A 14,258-nucleotide genomic window follows, 5' to 3' on the forward strand; every position below is an offset into this window, starting at 1 on the left:
TACTATTACCATCCAAACATGACTTGACTAATTTAATCATAGACTTCGAACACAAACGATCTCTTCACGCGGGTATTCAAGGAACACTATCACACGTTAGGCAAAAATTCTGGCCTTTAAAGGGCAAGCAAGTAGTTAGAAACTTCGTTAGAAAATGTGTAATTTGCTTTAAGGTTAACCCCCATAGCGAAATATCTCCCAAGATGGGCGTTTTACCGGGAGCTCGCGTAACGATTGCGCGACCTTTTTTACATGTTGCCGTCGATTATGGCGGGCCTTTCGAGTTAAAGGATAGCAAAACCCGGTCAAATAAAGTGATAAAGGGATACGTTTGCGTTTTCGTTTGCTTAGCCTCAAAGGCGTGTCATATCGAGCTAGTTACAAATCTCTCCAGTGACGGTTTTCTTGCGATGCTCAAAAGATTTATCTCTCGTCGGGGATTCTGTACTGATATATACTCCGATAATGCTACCAACTTTGTGGGTTGCAACAACGAAATGTTAAATATACGAGGTCTCATCGAATCATCACAGTTTCAAAATTATTTAATTCAGTCAAAAATTAATTGGCATTTTCAACCTCCTCGTACACCCCATTTTGGCGGCTTGCACGAAGCAGCTATTAAATCATGCAAGCATCACTTGAAAAGAATTTTGAACGGCGTTAATCTCAATTATGAAGAGTTTTATACCCTTATATGTCAAATTGAAGCGGTTTTAAATTCAAGACCTCTCATTCCTATGTCTTCCGATCCCTCTGACCTACAAGCCCTCACTCCAGCACATTTATTAATTGGAGAAGCATTAACGGCCGTGCCTGAAAGAAACTTGCTGGAGGCGAAGACGAACTACAGTAAGCGATATCTCCTTGTTCAACAAATGGGACAGCACTTTTGGAGTAGGTGGACAAAGGAGTACCTGAATCACCTACAGCAAAGAAATAAATGGTACCAGAGCGAGGAGCAGAGGCAAATTAAGATTGGCGATTTGGTGCTGCTGAAAGAGGACAACGTACCACCTATGGTTTGGCCTATGGGTCGAGTTGTCCAAGTCCACCCCGGCCAAGATGGTACTGTCAGAGTGATCAGCGTCAGAACCCGAAATGGAACATTTAAAAGAGGCATTTGTCGAGTAATTCCAATGCCTAGTCCAGAAGATGAAAACTAAAGACTAAAAGGACATTCTGTGAATGTGAATTTAATATTAAGATATTAATCTGTTTAAAATTAAAACTAATATTATAATTTAAGTTAAATCTATTTATAAGTATGAATTTAAATTTAATTTCTTTTTCGTGTCCATGGGGTTGGGTAGGATACTTACCTAGATGTTTAAAAGTGTTTAGTACTTACCTTAACCAATAAGTAGTTTAATTGTATTGATTTTGTTGAAAGTCATAGCCTTTCAAGAGGGGGACTATGTTAGGAACTAAACGATATTTATTTTTTTATATTATTAACCATTCATATTTAATAAGTCCATATTAATATGTGCTCTACGTGACAACGTCGAAAATGTTTGTGACGGCCGGCCGTGTAGGCGTTATGAGAGTCTCGTCCCTGTCTCGGTAGCGTTAGCGTCATCTCATCTTTTAAGTCTAATAAAACTCAGGGAATTTAAGAAACCATTATCGGCTGCGCACCCTTTTGTCGGTCCTATCATGTGTTGTGCCTTTTTTAAATAAATATGGTCCTTCAAGCAAACATCAGTTGTTAGTTCACTTCTCAAACCTGTGCGAGAAAACTACGACCCCACAAATGGATTATAACACATTTCAAGAATTATTAATGTTAATAGAACCTCTTATAAAAAGGGAAAATACTGTATTCAGAGAATCAGTTACTGCTGAAGCACGGTTAGTGGCAACTTTGAGATTACTGGCAACAGGGAGGAGTTACGAAGACTTAAAGTTTTCGTGTATAATTTCTCCTCAGTTACTTGGAAAAATCATTCCAGAAACGTGTCGTGCTATATACATGTCCCTTTGGGAAAAATACTTGCGGGTAAGTACTTTACTGTAATAATTGCATGTTAAAAGGAATGTAGAAATAAGAAAAAATGGAAAGTTTGTTTATTGAGTTTGCTTACTGCTACAAATTAATGACTAACTGTTATTAGTTCTTTGCTTTGTCAAAAGATAAAAATTCATCCATGAAAACATGATCTGTAGTTTTCGCAGCTGCATCAGTTGTAGGTGTGGACACTTCTGATTGAGAGGTAAAAGGTAAGCCGGCCGCATTTGAGTTTGGTTGTGTGGATGTTGTATGATTGATGTAAGTTTGTCGGAAGATTTGTGCTGCACTTGACTGAGTGGAAGGTGTATTAAGATTGGTGTAGGTTGGTTGATAGGCTTGTGCTACATTTGGAGGAGTGAAAGATGTAAGATTGGCGTAGGTTGGTCGATAGACTTCTGCTGCATTGGGCTGAGTGTAAGGTGTAACATTATTGGTATATGTTGGTTGATAGAGCTGTGCTGGTGGTACGTAAGAGACACTTTGACAAGGTGCTGGTTGGTGAGTGAATGAAATACTAGAAGAATCAGTAAGATTCCCCAATTTAGCATAAAAAAGCACATCTGATATCAATTTTTGGGCTATTATCTTTTGTCTGTCTTCAGTCTCCTGTAACTGTTGGCCAATATTTTTGCCAAATGTTATTTCTTGCGATTCTTCTTTATCAGTATGTGGGGGTGCAGTCTCTGTTTGCAAAATTTTAAGGGAGGCATCCAAAAATTGGTGTTTCTTCTTTGTCCAGGTGTTCTCTGACTTCTGAATTCGCTTGTTACGAGAAGTTGATGTCGAGCTCTGAGATGTTGCAGGTGATAAAACTGGTGAACTATCCAAAGGTTGAGTTGAGTCTTGTGTGTGTGAATCAGTGTCCTGCAAAATACAATTAACCGATATTAGTTTTTTTTTCCAGTTTCCCTCAACAGAAGAGGAATGGCTTCAAATAGCAGACCAGTTTAAGAAAATGTGGCAATTTGAAAATTGCTTAGGAGCCGCAGACGGCAAACACATAGCAATAAAACAGCCGCCAGGTAGTGGATCATACTTTTATAACTACAAAGGATTCTTTAGCGTTGTATTATTTGCAATCGTAAATGCTAATTATGAATTTATTTATGTTAATTGTGGAACGAATGGTAGAATATCAGACGGCGGTGTCATCAAGAATACAGATTTTTACCGTTTATTGACAAAAGGATCTTTAAAACTGCCTGAGCCAATCAGTATGGCAGGAATTAGAAACAAATTGCCGTTTGTGTTTATAGGAGACGAAGCGTTCAGTCTTATGACGAATTTTATGAAACCCTACAGACACACCACCAGAATTGACTATGGGGAAAAATGTTTCAATTATCGACTTTCCCGTGCGCGTCGTGTAGTCGAAAATGCGTTTGGAATCCTGGCCAATAGATTTAGGGTTTTTGCTAACACCAGTAGCTACCAAAGTAGAGACAGTTGACGACATCGTAATGGCTTGTTGTGTTTTACATAACCTATTACGAGGCAAGAGTACTACATATATTCAACCTAATCATATTGATAGAGAAGACGTTAACTCTGGAACTGTTTTATTAGGTGACGATAGGCACACTAATTCAGAACTAACGTCACTGGATATTTCTAGGCACGACGTTCCTACTATTGACGCCAAAATGGTACGAAATGGATACAAGGAATATTACAATAATGCTGGTGCCGTCGACTTCCAAGATAGATTTGTACACTGATAAATTCATTTATGTCTAATTTAAATAAAGTACGTAAAGTAGTGAATTTTGGGTTTTCATTAAATAATAATTATTATAATTTTTTTTTAATCCACCACCTCTTTCAAACAAGGGCGTAGATATTATTTTTTTCTGGGGGGGTAATTTTTTTGGAAGTTAATGTATGTAGGTACAAATAAGTCTACAATAACATATTATACAAACATACCGGGTGTTTTTCAAAAGTGGCTCATCCCTATAACTTTTTTATTTTTTAAGATAAAAAAATGAAATTTGGCAACAGTGTATGGGTAAAAGACGGTCAATTATATTTTTCTAGGGCTACTTGATGTTAAATTAACGATTTTAACGAAGTCAATGGCACTCTAGATTGAATTTAAAAAACCTAAATATTTTTTAACAGATATGTCAAAAGTTGACATATAGGTGTCATTGTACGCAGAATGACATTTTCTATCGAATAAAAATAAAATATACAGAGGGTCCCATTTAAAAATCGAAAGTTATGGTCATTTCCGGTCAAACCGGAAGTGATAAAAAATAATTGAATACGCCATTTAATTCATCTCAATGACCCATACACTGTTGCCAAATTTCATTTTTTTATCTTAAAAAATAAAAAAGTTATAGGGGTGAGCCACTTTTGAAAAACACCCGGTATATACATATGTTAGATTTAATCTCAGTTTAGCACTGTTGCAAATGTTATTAATTTTAATTTTTTAATTTATTTTTTTTATACTTATATATATTTTTTAATATAAATACATTATTCTGGGGGGGGGGGTAATTACCCCCTTTACCCCCCCCCCATATCTACGCCCTTGCTTTCAAACGACTTTAATTTTTTTCTGAGTTACATTATACAAACAAGGTAGATAAAAAAATACTTACTGAGATATGTGAGTTCTCCTCGATGTTATTGTCGTCTAATATCGAAGACACTGCTGGACGAGACTCTTCTTGATCCATAAGAAACGACAATAGATCGAAGTACCATAACGTAGGTTCTGGTACATCTTCTGCCCCCGTTCCTGTTCTTTTAGCGCCATTAATCCGCCTTAGTTGCCGCCGGAAAGATGCCCGTAATGATGACATCTTTTTTATAACAAATTCCTTGTTTGCATTTGGGAAAAGTGGTTTGCAACTGTTAATTAAAATATCATAAGCAGCATTTTTCTTTTGCTTGTTGCGATAATCTTTACTTTTGATATCCCAAAGGCAGGGATTTTCTTGATATAGAAGAATAAATTCTTCCCAAAAAACTTTGTTGTCTTCGAAAGACATTTTCAATTCACTTTTAGCGCACGTTTAACTGCTGCAGGCTGAAGTCACACTGGACAAATCTGCGGTACCCACACATACACAAATTCGCACGGATTGGTCGCGGTCGGGTCGTAGGTTCAGTGATCCGATCGGCGAACTCACAACCCGACCCTGACCGGTGCGCGCCTTGTCTTTCAATGTTACTCATTAGCGGATCGGTCGCCGGACAAGTCAGGGCAGACCGATCCGGCCAACCAATCCGCTAATGAATGGCCCGCTTTAGGAATCTTAGACCTTTATGTACGGAAATTATTGGAATCATTCCTATATTCAGTGCTTAATATTTCCAACAGAATTTTCAGCTCGCTGGAAGATCTGTATCCAAAAGATTTTGTACTGGCGTAAAATGGTATGGATAAAGACGCTCACTATGAAAAATTCTTAGAACTGAGGACTTACTAATTCCAGTTCTTGCCACCATACGCCTTACACTTATTTCTGGATTTTCAGCAACCTGGACTAAAACTTTTTCTTGGTCCACATTACGTCTATTTGGACGCCCAACATCTCGCTTTGGCCTGAATGAATCCGTTTCCCCAAGTCTCTGATAAACGATTTTAAAGAGTTTAAAATCTGGTTGCCTCCTATTTGGATACAATTGCGCATAACGTCGACAAGCTCTTAGAGCGCTGTAATTTGCTTGGGTATAAACACAAACCATATCTCGCATTTCCGAATTAGAAAAATATTGATGTCTAGGCATCTTAACCTAAAGTGATAAATAAAGACTACTGGAACTAACACTAACGCAACAAGGAACAATTAATAACAGAGCTATTAATAACTAACAAAAATAACGCAATAAAAAGTAATAAAGTAACTAATTGTGTGAGCTATAACGCGCCATAGTAACTAAAAAAACATAAATCGTGATAGTGACAGTGAATTTGTTTGTTTTAATTTTTTTGTTAGACACAGCCTACTTAATTTTTTTTTTCAACTTGAAGTAGAAAAACATTTATTTTTTCTTGAGCGCATTGCAAATTTTAAGTCCAAATATCTCGAGAACGGTAAATCCTAGCGACATTTTTAAGTTATACCTGTTTTAAGGAAAAACATTTGCAGAATAGAAATTTATAATAAAACATTCGACATGACGACACATTCTAATTTTCCCTAAGTGTAAATTTACAGTATATGAATTATATTTGATTTGTTTGAATGGTTTGAATTCTTTGCTGTCTTATACTCAAGTGAGGGGATAATTATGGAATTTAATTTACTTTTTATGTATTTTTTTTCTGCTGTTCTTATGTATTGTTTTCTGATGTTTGTTTTGGAACTCGAGTGTGTATGGGGTGTAGGGGTTAAGTTTAGTGGTAGTAATTTAAGGTAGCTGATGTGATTTGCGGTAATTTGAAGGACCAGTCAAACACTTAGCTCAACAAAATAAATGAATATATTCGATGTAAGTAAACTGTACAAAGAACATCGGCCTTAGATATAACTAATTACTTAATATTGGGTAATAGAAATAAACGTAAATTAAAAGGAAATTTAAAATATATGCGTATGCGCCGGTGTCTTGAGTCGTTCTGTCTTACACTTTCTTTCTTCGGTCCTCGCTTCCCACCAATCCCTCTCGCTCCCGGATTGGGTGTCGTCACAAGTAAAAAGCGAGGTTGTCGGCTTGTGTTTGTGTCTTTCCAAGTTGGAACAGCAGCTTTGTTTAGAACAATTTTTCTTTGTTAATAACAATAAAGCATGTTTTTTTTTTATTTTTTTTTATTTTTTTTTATTTTTGGCATATAAAGAAACCCCCACATACCAAATTTAATTAAAAACAAAGAACAAATGCTTAAGTTATGAAAAAAATTTAAGAGAAAAAACTTAATGTTTATCACCCTGTATCTTGGTTGCATTTCATTTTCGGACTAGAAAAATTTAACCTAACCTCATTATTTTTATGAGAGAAATCTGCTGTTAAAATATTTACTATTATTAATGGGACACCCTGTATATTCTATTAATTTAAATTTAAAGCCTAAAGTAACAAAATTCTGTAACTTAGAAAGATTTACATCACTTCTTTAGGTCATAAACACAAATTTCCACACGCAAATCAGGAATATCAAATATGTAACTACGGATTTATTCATATATAAAAAAAGACTGTCAAATGTCACTTACGTCAACTAATATTATTTATTAGGAGTGGCTACTGTACTAGTACGATTATCGTAATTTTATGTCCTGTCTCATTATAGATAAATATTTGTTTATTTATATAATCATGAAATATGCCCACGGGGCGGCAGCCCCGTGTGCGCATAGAAGGCGGACGCACATGGGACTGTGTGGTTGGCGCACATGTGGAGTTGGGATTGTAAAAAGGAATTGGAACCTTGGGTTGGGGCTAAATAGTGGGTTAGGTAGTCGTGTTTGTGCCTATAATTCCTATTCCTTATCCCTATAATTAATTAAAAGATATTTACTGTTTTGACTATAAGTTAATCTACATTAAACCTCATCGTTATTATTTACCTATTAATAATTAAATATTTAAAATTATGTTTTTTTTTAATTTATACATATTATATATTAAATTACATAAAATATCAAATAATTTAAATAAATAATACCTATTTTTTAACACCTGTTCATGTAATGTAAAATCTAACTATATTATGCCTTTATTATCTAAAATTGAGTCCACAACCAACCCATCTAACTAAAAAGTGTTCCAGACAAAACCAAAAAATACTACTGGGGACATACTGAAGCCTCTGCCATTTGTGTCAATAAGGTTGTTGTTTTATTTTTCTTGTGTGTAAATTACAAAATATGTAATTAAAAGGGGTACAAAGTACTACAAAGCGATAAAAAATGCTATAAATTTACAATAATAGCCTCCAAAAAGTTCCAAAATTGCCCCATTATATATAGTTTTTAATTATAGCAAAATCAAGAGCTAAAAAACATTGTGCAAGCCGGCAATAATTACGTATTTAACGTATGTAGAAAAACCTTCATAATTTCCAAAGTTTTGTATTTTTTCTAATCATCCTCACTTTTTTATCAATATTTTGACCACACTTAACAATCTATGTAAAAATTTGCAAAAAAAAAATCGGTTTTTAGACGTCCCTTTAACTTTACCGGACCCGAATATTCCTTAGCCCGAAGTCGTCAGGGAAGCGGTAGGACATTTTTTGAACAGTTTAAATAGAAATTAGTCAAAGTAAAACATAACCTCTTTTTCGGGATCCTTCTAAAACATTCTTACATTGTTCTTTTATTTTTTAGGATGTGGTGTACAGTATGACATAACTCAACAAACCACTTTTGGTTCATACATAACCTTTTATTATATACAAAGAATTTAAACTAAAAATAATTCTTAACAAATATTCCATAACTTATTTCATTGAACTACTTGGCAGGATAAGTCACCCTGTTGGTATATTCCCAGTTCGGATCATTCGGAGCACTAGGCTGATAAACCTTTTGATACAAATTACCATTTTTCACCGTTAAATTCTCGTTTTCCTTCCTTATAGTTCTTTTACGGACTTCCAAATACGATAAAGAACTTAGGCCTATGATACATAACAAGATAATTAAGGTAATGATTACTAGTCTCGATGTGTACTCGTCCAAGAGCAATCTGGCAGCTACTCCTACAGTTACTATTATCAAAATTAGAATTGCTGTAACTATGGCTACCCAGAGACTTCGTTTATCTGAAAAAAAATTCGTTTATTTTAATAAAAACTATTATATAAAAATATTTAACACTTGACAGTTGACATTTGTGACACTTCGTAAAGCCCTCTAAGTTGGCTGCACTGCCATCTACTGCTTATTAATTAATAATACAAATTTTCACATCTGTCAACTGTCACTTGGTTATAATTTTATTGTTTATTTTAATATAATATTTAACAAACTAATTGTTCTTAATCTTTGTATGCGAACTTTACCTACAATTAATTAGAACCAGAATGTTTCCTTTTGCGCTTTTACATGTTGTGAAAAGTGAGTAATTTTCATACGTTTCCTTAACCTAATTTTTCATAAAAACTTTTCCAACACTTAGCAAAAGGGTCTTTTGCCTTTGTAAACTTTTACAATTAATAATTACTGATGATTGACAGATGTAATAACAAAAACATAGTTAAAATTACCGCATCAAGCAATTGTTTAAAACGTTTTTTAATGCCCGACACACTCACCCAAATAAGTTTTTGTTGCCATAATTACATAAATACCATGCTGCGAAATCACACTAACTGAAATATTTTCGTTTTTTGTTCCAACCCATCACAACAATTTAATTTTTGCCTTTAAAGCTTCGATTCTACTATCAAATCAACGCAGTACAAATATTTAGTACCAATAAGGGGGTCAGGAATTCAGTTTATCCGAATAACAAGTGTATTTGCATTAATGCCATATCTCATAGATAACGGAGCGTGATAACGCGTTCGCTCGTTTAATCATCACTTTTGAAACACAACCCAAAAATAGAAATATAATATGTCCTAATACCTATAATGAGCGATTTCAAGCTAATATAAACAATTTTTGCAATAAATTAGAACGTTTTTCCTGGCACTGGGTTATGTGACTGTTAATGAGCCGTATGTAATTAGGAAAATTTTAATAAACATCAGCTGATATTTTACGTTCAATTATTTTGTTGTTACTTTAAGGTCACGAAAATTATAATACGAAGTACAGTACGTACTACGTACCTCGTTACAGAGAAGATGATTCGGATCTTCTCTCTTTTGCTCAAGATAGAAACAGATAACTCATCATTATTTCATGTCAAAAACAGCTGGTCAAAATGGCTGCCTGCCTAACAAGTGTATGCCTATTATCTGAGATTTATCGTTTATCAATTATTGACTACTATCTATCCAGCCATAGGCGTAGTGATTCATAATTCACACATTTGACACTTGCCTTTCAAGTTCATGATTCATGATTTTATATTCCAGGAAGTTAAGCATTAAATTTACTATTTATTTATTCTAAGTAGTTGATCATTCATTCATGAATTTATAGTCCAGACATACGAGTAGTATGTCTGGACATAATTCAGACACTACTGTGAGTCTTACATGAGTATTAATTCATAATTCAAAGACTTGGTTTCGTGGTTCATGATTTCATATTCCAGGCAGTCGAGTATTAATTTGTGATTTTTCTATTCCAAGCAGTTGATAATTCATTTTTTATTTCTATAGTCCAGGTATACAAGTAGTGATTCATAATTCAGGCACTTGACTGTGACTCTTACATGAGTATTAATTCATAATTCAAAGACTTGGTTTCGTGGTTCATGATTTTATCTTCCAGGCAGTTAAGCATTAATTTACTATTTACCTATTCTAAGCAGTTTATCCATTCATGATTTCTATAGTCCAGACATACGAGTAGTGATTCATAATTGAGACACTTAACTATGAGTCTGAAATAAGTATTAATTCATAATTCTAAGACTTTATTTCGTGATTCATGATTTCATATTGCAGGCAGTTGAGCATAAATTTACGATTTTTCTATTCCAAGAAGTTGATAATTAATAATAACAATAAGAATAAACGACCTTAATTTACATATTTAAGACACCACGAATATTATTTTAATATTAATTAATTTTTGATTTCTATAGTGAAAGCATACAAGTAGTGATTCTTTCACGCACGTGACTGTGAGTCTTTCAAGTTCCTGATTCATGAAAAAGTATTCCAGGTAGTTGAGCATCAATCTACAACTCTTTTAAGCTAAGCAGTTGATCATTAATTAATGATTTCTATAGTAGAGGCAGTTGAGTTGACTATCAATCTTCCAAGTGCATGATTTCATCTTCTAGGCGCTTAAGCATTAATTAATGATTTTTCTATTTCAGGTGGTTAAATATTCATTAATTCATGATTTTTATATATCCAGTATTCAACAGCCATATTCTATAAAGATCGTAAAATGAATGTTCCAATATACTGCCCGTAGAAAAAAAATAATTATTCTATTCCTTCCTCGAGTCCGAGCAGGGGAAATTCCCATATAAATGTTAGTGTCATCTGTCACAACCATATGTTGTCTGTCATCTGTCATAAGCGCATATGTTATTGTTTTGAAAGTTTTGTGTTGTGTCCTGTGCCACTTTTACATTTCTTTAATATTTAATCATTTAGGCTTATTCTAATAATAATTGCTTACAGTATAACGTTGGTTATTTCACTATGAATCAAGGTAATGAGCTTTTTTCTTATTATTAAGCACCGTTACCATTTAGAGGTTTTAGTTCTTTAGATGACAATAACAGGATGTTTACTACACTTCTTTGAGGGAAGAAAGTCATATATTTTTTTTAGTCCTTTAATGTGAAAGGTAATAAATGTGCTATACCGAATCATGTTTTTCCTGGGTTACAGTCTCTAGAACTTGTACATAACTGTCATTCTATAATTCCATTTTCTAGCTCCTAATAATGAATTTGTTATAAGAAACTATAAATATCCCACTTAATTGATCACTACAAAGCCAGGAAATTCGACACTCAGAATTTTTTTAAGTCTGCTTTACACAATTAATCCACAAAGGCTCTTTCTTCTATCTATCCTGATTAAAAGCATTAAGGTTTTCCTCAAAATTTATTAGGCTGAAGAACCTTTTACAAATAAAAAATCTTAGTTACCATATACCTCCTGTTTAGTTTTTTTATAAATGACTTGATTGAGTCACTCACTTGTCATAGGCTGGCTTTTGCTGATGATTTGAAGCTATATTTAAATGTATATGGTTTGGAGGATTGTGTTTTTCTTCAGAACTGTCTAAATACATTGGAGGTATGGTGCACTGTTAACAGGTTAGGCTTGAATGCAGCTAAATGTAGTGTGGTCAGTTACTCTAGATCAAAAACACCCTTAAAATTTAATTACTTTATTAATAATACTATTTTGAGTAGATTAGAGCAAATTACTGATCTTGGTATCACCTTTGACTCTGAATTTACATTCATTCCACACTTCAACAACATAGTCAAGTCAGCACTGAGAAGGCTTGGGTTCATAATTAGAAGTTCTCAGAGTTTTACTTTGGAATCTACATTAAGACTGCTTTTCTGTTGCTTTGTGAGATCAAAACTGGAGTTTGGCTGCATTATATGGAACTCGCTCTATCAGAATCATGTTGGTCTCCTTGAATCTGTTCAGCTTAGATTTGCTAAGTTTTTAGCCTTCAGGCAGGATGGCATATATCCGGTAAGAGGGCTTGATTATCGGCAACTATTGGAAAGCTTCAATCTACATCCATTACATATTACACCTCAGAAGAATGATCTTCTCTGTAAAATTCCTGCATGGGTTACTGAATGGATTCATTGATAGTCCTATACTTCTTTCTGGTGTACGTTTCATGGTGCCTGGGCTTAATGCTAGACATCCCCTAACATTCTTTCTGCCAAGGCCTCATACTAACATCCTGTTGAAATCGCCACTATATACAATATGCGCTATATTTATCCCTCTTCATAAGGGTGGAGATTTGGATCAGCCTTGTAATTTCTGTCCCATTTCTATTTTGTCTACCCTCTCTAAGATAGTTGAAAAACTTGCAAAAAGCAGAATTTTGTCCTTTTTACATCATAATGGCATTTTGTCTACAAATCAGTTTGGATTTCAAGCCGGTAGAGGGACTCATGATGCTGTTTTTAGCTTTTTGGAGAGCGTCTATGTGTCCTTGAATTCTGGAGAGTCATCGGCGGCAGTGTTTTGTGATCTATCCAAAGCATTTGACTGTGTGGATCATGGAATACTGTTATCTAAGCTCGATAAATATGGTTTCAGCGGCGTAGCGTTGCGATGGCTTGAGTCCTATCTATCAAATCGTACTCAGAAGGTTACAGTGTCTGAGCGTTTGTCTGCTTTTAGATCCCTAAAATGCGGCGTTCCCCAGGGTTCAGTGTTGGGACCACTGTTATTTTTACTGTATGTGGATGACTTGAGTTCATTGAAACTGCAGGGCAAGGTGGTTCAGTTTGCTGATGATACCACCATACTATGGAGCCATAAAAATTCAGATTATATTAAGACTTGTATCCTTGAAGACCTTCAGATTTTATCAGGGTCGTGTGCTTCCAACAGGCTCGTGTTTAATGTAAGAAAGACGTCTATTATGGGGTTTAAGTGCGATGTTCAGGGTCTGATGTTTGACGAAAATTCCCTCTTGCAGAATAAAGAGTGCTGCAAGTTCTTAGGAATTACCATTGATGGTCGCCTTCGGTTTGAAGATCATATTTTACATTTAGCTGGGAAATTATCTTCTGGATGTTTTGCAGTAAGAATGGCAAAACAAGAGCTGGGAGAGGTGGTTTGCACGTTCAGTGTACTTTTCACTTATTGAATCTCATATTCGGTATGGCTTGCCTTTTTGGGGTTTAACCAATAAGGGGCTACTTAACATTATCTTTGTTATTCAAAAAAAAGCAGTTAGATACCTGTGTTCTGCTAAGTTAAGATATTCTTGCAAACCCCTCTTCATTTCTAAAAAAATCCTAACTCTTTTTTCACTCTTTATCTTAGAAACAGCTGTTCTTATTCACATAATTCCCAAACTACCCTCTGACACTGGCCATTTGACTCATCTTGTAAATGATGTTCCCCTACCTATTCCTGCGTCTTCCCTTACCAAAAACTCATTAATTTACATGAGTAAAAAAATGTACAATCATGTTCCTCTATGTGTTAGACATATATCGGATGTTAAGAAATTTAAAAGAGAATTAAAGACGCTTTTATTGGCTAAGGCATATTATAACCTGGATGACTTTTTTAATTAAGTAATTGATTATTTTATTTAGTTATCTTTAATTCAAGTATGTTCAAAAAGTTTTATCTTCTTGTGTTTAATTTTATTCATTTTTTTGTCAATTTTTGAAATTGTATTTTTGTTTTGTTTTTTTAGCTTGTAGGATGCTTGTACACAAGATTATTCTTACGTAATATAGCACATTTTCTTTCTTTCTTTCTTTCTTTCTTTCTTTAATCGGATCTGTCACATGTGCGATATAAATTTCTCTCCAATGTGATTGTCGATATCTTGGTGGATCATTACCCTTGGGATTAAGACCCATGTGTTTAAGTTATAGTTAGTAGGTATATTGCAGTTAATTTAATTTAATTTTGTTGAATATGTGTTTATTATTATATACATCAATAGTAAATCCAACATAATCAACTGTGATATCA

The 14,258-nt window shown here is 34.3% G+C and overlaps 2 protein-coding genes and 1 long non-coding RNA gene across 5 annotated transcripts in view; 1 reads left to right on the plus strand and 2 right to left on the minus strand.

The window, feature by feature from the left end:
* Positions 1 to 2,055: 2,055 nt before the first annotated feature.
* Positions 2,056 to 5,169, minus strand: LOC126741576 (uncharacterized). Its single transcript, XM_050448060.1, has 2 exons — positions 4,627 to 5,169; positions 2,056 to 2,878 (listed from the first exon to the last, which is right to left on the minus strand). Exons 1-2 carry the CDS (start codon positions 5,017 to 5,019, stop codon positions 2,114 to 2,116), a joined length of 1,158 nt encoding a protein of 385 aa, XP_050304017.1. The 5' UTR covers positions 5,020 to 5,169; the 3' UTR covers positions 2,056 to 2,113.
* A 3,172-nt stretch (positions 5,170 to 8,341) lies between these two features.
* LOC126741582 (uncharacterized) lies at positions 8,342 to 9,802 on the minus strand. The gene is made up of 2 exons (XR_007662227.1): positions 9,234 to 9,802; positions 8,342 to 8,741 (listed from the first exon to the last, which is right to left on the minus strand). It is a non-coding gene; the product is annotated as an uncharacterized LOC126741582 (long non-coding RNA).
* LOC126741575 (golgin-45) overlaps positions 8,988 to 14,258 on the plus strand; it is a 30,724-nt gene continuing 25,453 nt past the window's right edge. The window contains exon 1 of one of the 3 annotated variants that reach the window (XM_050448056.1): positions 8,988 to 9,036. In XM_050448056.1, the coding sequence (XP_050304013.1) occupies positions 9,003 to 9,036 (34 nt within the window). In that variant the 5' untranslated portion in view covers positions 8,988 to 9,002. Of the gene's footprint in view, positions 9,037 to 10,739; positions 10,762 to 11,116; positions 11,263 to 14,258 lie in introns of those variants that run through there. The other 2 variants (XM_050448059.1, XM_050448058.1) reach the window with 2 other exon arrangements.

The sequence above is a fragment of the Anthonomus grandis genome, chromosome 10 (assembly GCF_022605725.1).
Source record: "Anthonomus grandis grandis chromosome 10, icAntGran1.3, whole genome shotgun sequence".
Lineage (NCBI taxonomy): Eukaryota > Metazoa > Arthropoda > Insecta > Coleoptera > Curculionidae > Anthonomus > Anthonomus grandis.